We start from the raw sequence: 1,684 nt of genomic DNA, 5'->3' as shown, positions 1-1,684 counted from the left end.
AGTAAGAGCATGTAATGCTAAGTGAAATAAGTCAGTCAGAGAAAGACAAAGACCATATGATTTCACTCATATGTGGAATTTAGGCATCAAAGCAAATGAACAAACAAAGAAAAGAAAGAGATAAAAAAATAGAGTCTTAAGTATAGGGAATTCTAGAGGGGAGGTGAGTGAGGAGATGGGTGAAATAGATAAAGGGGATTGAAAGTACACGTGATGAGCATTGATAAATGTATAGAATTGTTGAATCACATTGTATACCTAAAACTAATATAACACTGTGTGTTTATTGCACTTGAATAAAACAAGGAAAGACAATTAGAAAATGTTTTTCATTGTCTTATCCAGGGTAATACGATTCTATGACTTTTGGTCCCTCTTTGATTTTGTAGATTCACGGTCAACTCTCACCAGCTTCCTCAATGCATTCTTCATGTCCTTGTTCCGCAGGGTATAAACGAGAGGGTTAAGACTTGGAGTGACGATCGTGTAAAAGAGGGTGAGGAACTTTCCCTGGTCTTTGGAGGCACTGTTACCTGGTTGCAGGTACATGTAGATAATAGTTCCATAGAAGATGGACACGACAGTGAGATGAGATCCACAGGTATTAATTGCTTTTTGTTGGCCTTCTTTTGACTTTATTCTCAGCACAGCTTTGGCGATGTAGCCATAGGATATAAGAATAAGGCCGAGTGGTGTAAGGACAATGACAATGCCCAAAGCAAAAACAGACATTTCAACTGTTGTGGTGTCTATACATGCTATCTTGATCATAGCTGGCAACTCACACAAGAAATGGTCCAGAAGGTTGTTTCCACATCGAGGCAAATTCAGGGTGAGTGTACATAATAATACAGAAACAGCCAAACTAATGCTCCAGACTGTGATTATCATCTTGAGACAGAGATGTGGGTTCATGATTACCAAATAATGCAGGGGCTTACAAATAGCTGTGAAACGATCATAGGACATAACAGCGAGGAGGAGACACTCAGTGGAACCCAACCACATATAAACGTAGAGTTGAGTGACACAGCCCACATAGCTGATGGTCTTGTCAGGTCCCCACAAGTTAACGAGCATCTGAGGGATGATGCTGGTTGTGAAACATAGATCCAGGAAAGATAAGTTCCTGAGGAAAAAATACATCGGTGTGTGGAGATGGGAATCCAGGAGAGATGCAAGGATGATGGCTGTGTTACCCACCCACGTAATGAAGTAGAAGAGAGTGACAACTCCTGATAGGACCATCTCCAGTTTGGGATGGTCCGAGAAGCCGAGCAGAATAAAACCGTGCAGAGAAGTGTGATTGTTTTGGCCCATCGTCCTTCAGTGTCTAAATCCTAGAATGAGAAAAGCGGAAGGAGGTTCGAAGGAGGATGGGGATGACGATGAGGAGGAGGAGCAGGAGGAGTAAGAGAAGGAGGTGGAGGAGGAGAAATTGTCAGTACAGACCACATAACTAAAGGGAAAGAATTTATGCTAATAATTAAAAAATAATGGGTGAAAGTAAATATTAAAGCCAAGTAATCTGGTATTTGTTGTAGATCATTTTATGGTGTTGGATTTAATATTATATTTTTATCTAGGTGAGCTTGGAGATATTACTCTTAAACTCAAGGTCTGAAAATTTTCATACGTAAATTTGCAAGTTTGAAAGGATCTGTTTCTAAAGTGATGTGACCCT

The 1,684-nt window shown here is 40.1% G+C and overlaps 1 protein-coding gene across 1 annotated transcript; it reads right to left on the bottom strand.

The window, feature by feature from the left end:
- Window positions 1-264: 264 nt before the first annotated feature.
- LOC123609671 (olfactory receptor 2W1-like) lies at window positions 265-1,350 on the bottom strand. Its single transcript, XM_045500847.1, has one exon. The coding sequence runs from the start codon at window positions 1,318-1,320 to the stop codon at window positions 358-360; it is 963 nt and encodes a 320-aa protein (XP_045356803.1). The 5' UTR covers window positions 1,321-1,350; the 3' UTR covers window positions 265-357.
- Between the last annotated feature and the right edge of the window lie 334 nt (window positions 1,351-1,684).

This window comes from Leopardus geoffroyi, chromosome B2 (assembly GCF_018350155.1).
Source record: "Leopardus geoffroyi isolate Oge1 chromosome B2, O.geoffroyi_Oge1_pat1.0, whole genome shotgun sequence".
In the NCBI taxonomy this organism is placed as follows: Eukaryota; Metazoa; Chordata; class Mammalia; order Carnivora; family Felidae; genus Leopardus; species Leopardus geoffroyi.
Note: the sequence above shows the minus strand (reverse complement) of the source record. Positions and strands in the feature narration are given on the sequence as shown.

Excerpts from the sequence above, each read along its gene's own strand:
- LOC123609671 (XM_045500847.1), bottom strand. The coding sequence starts at position 1,320 with ATGGGCCAAAACAATCACACTTCTCTGCACGGTTTTATTCTGCTCGGC.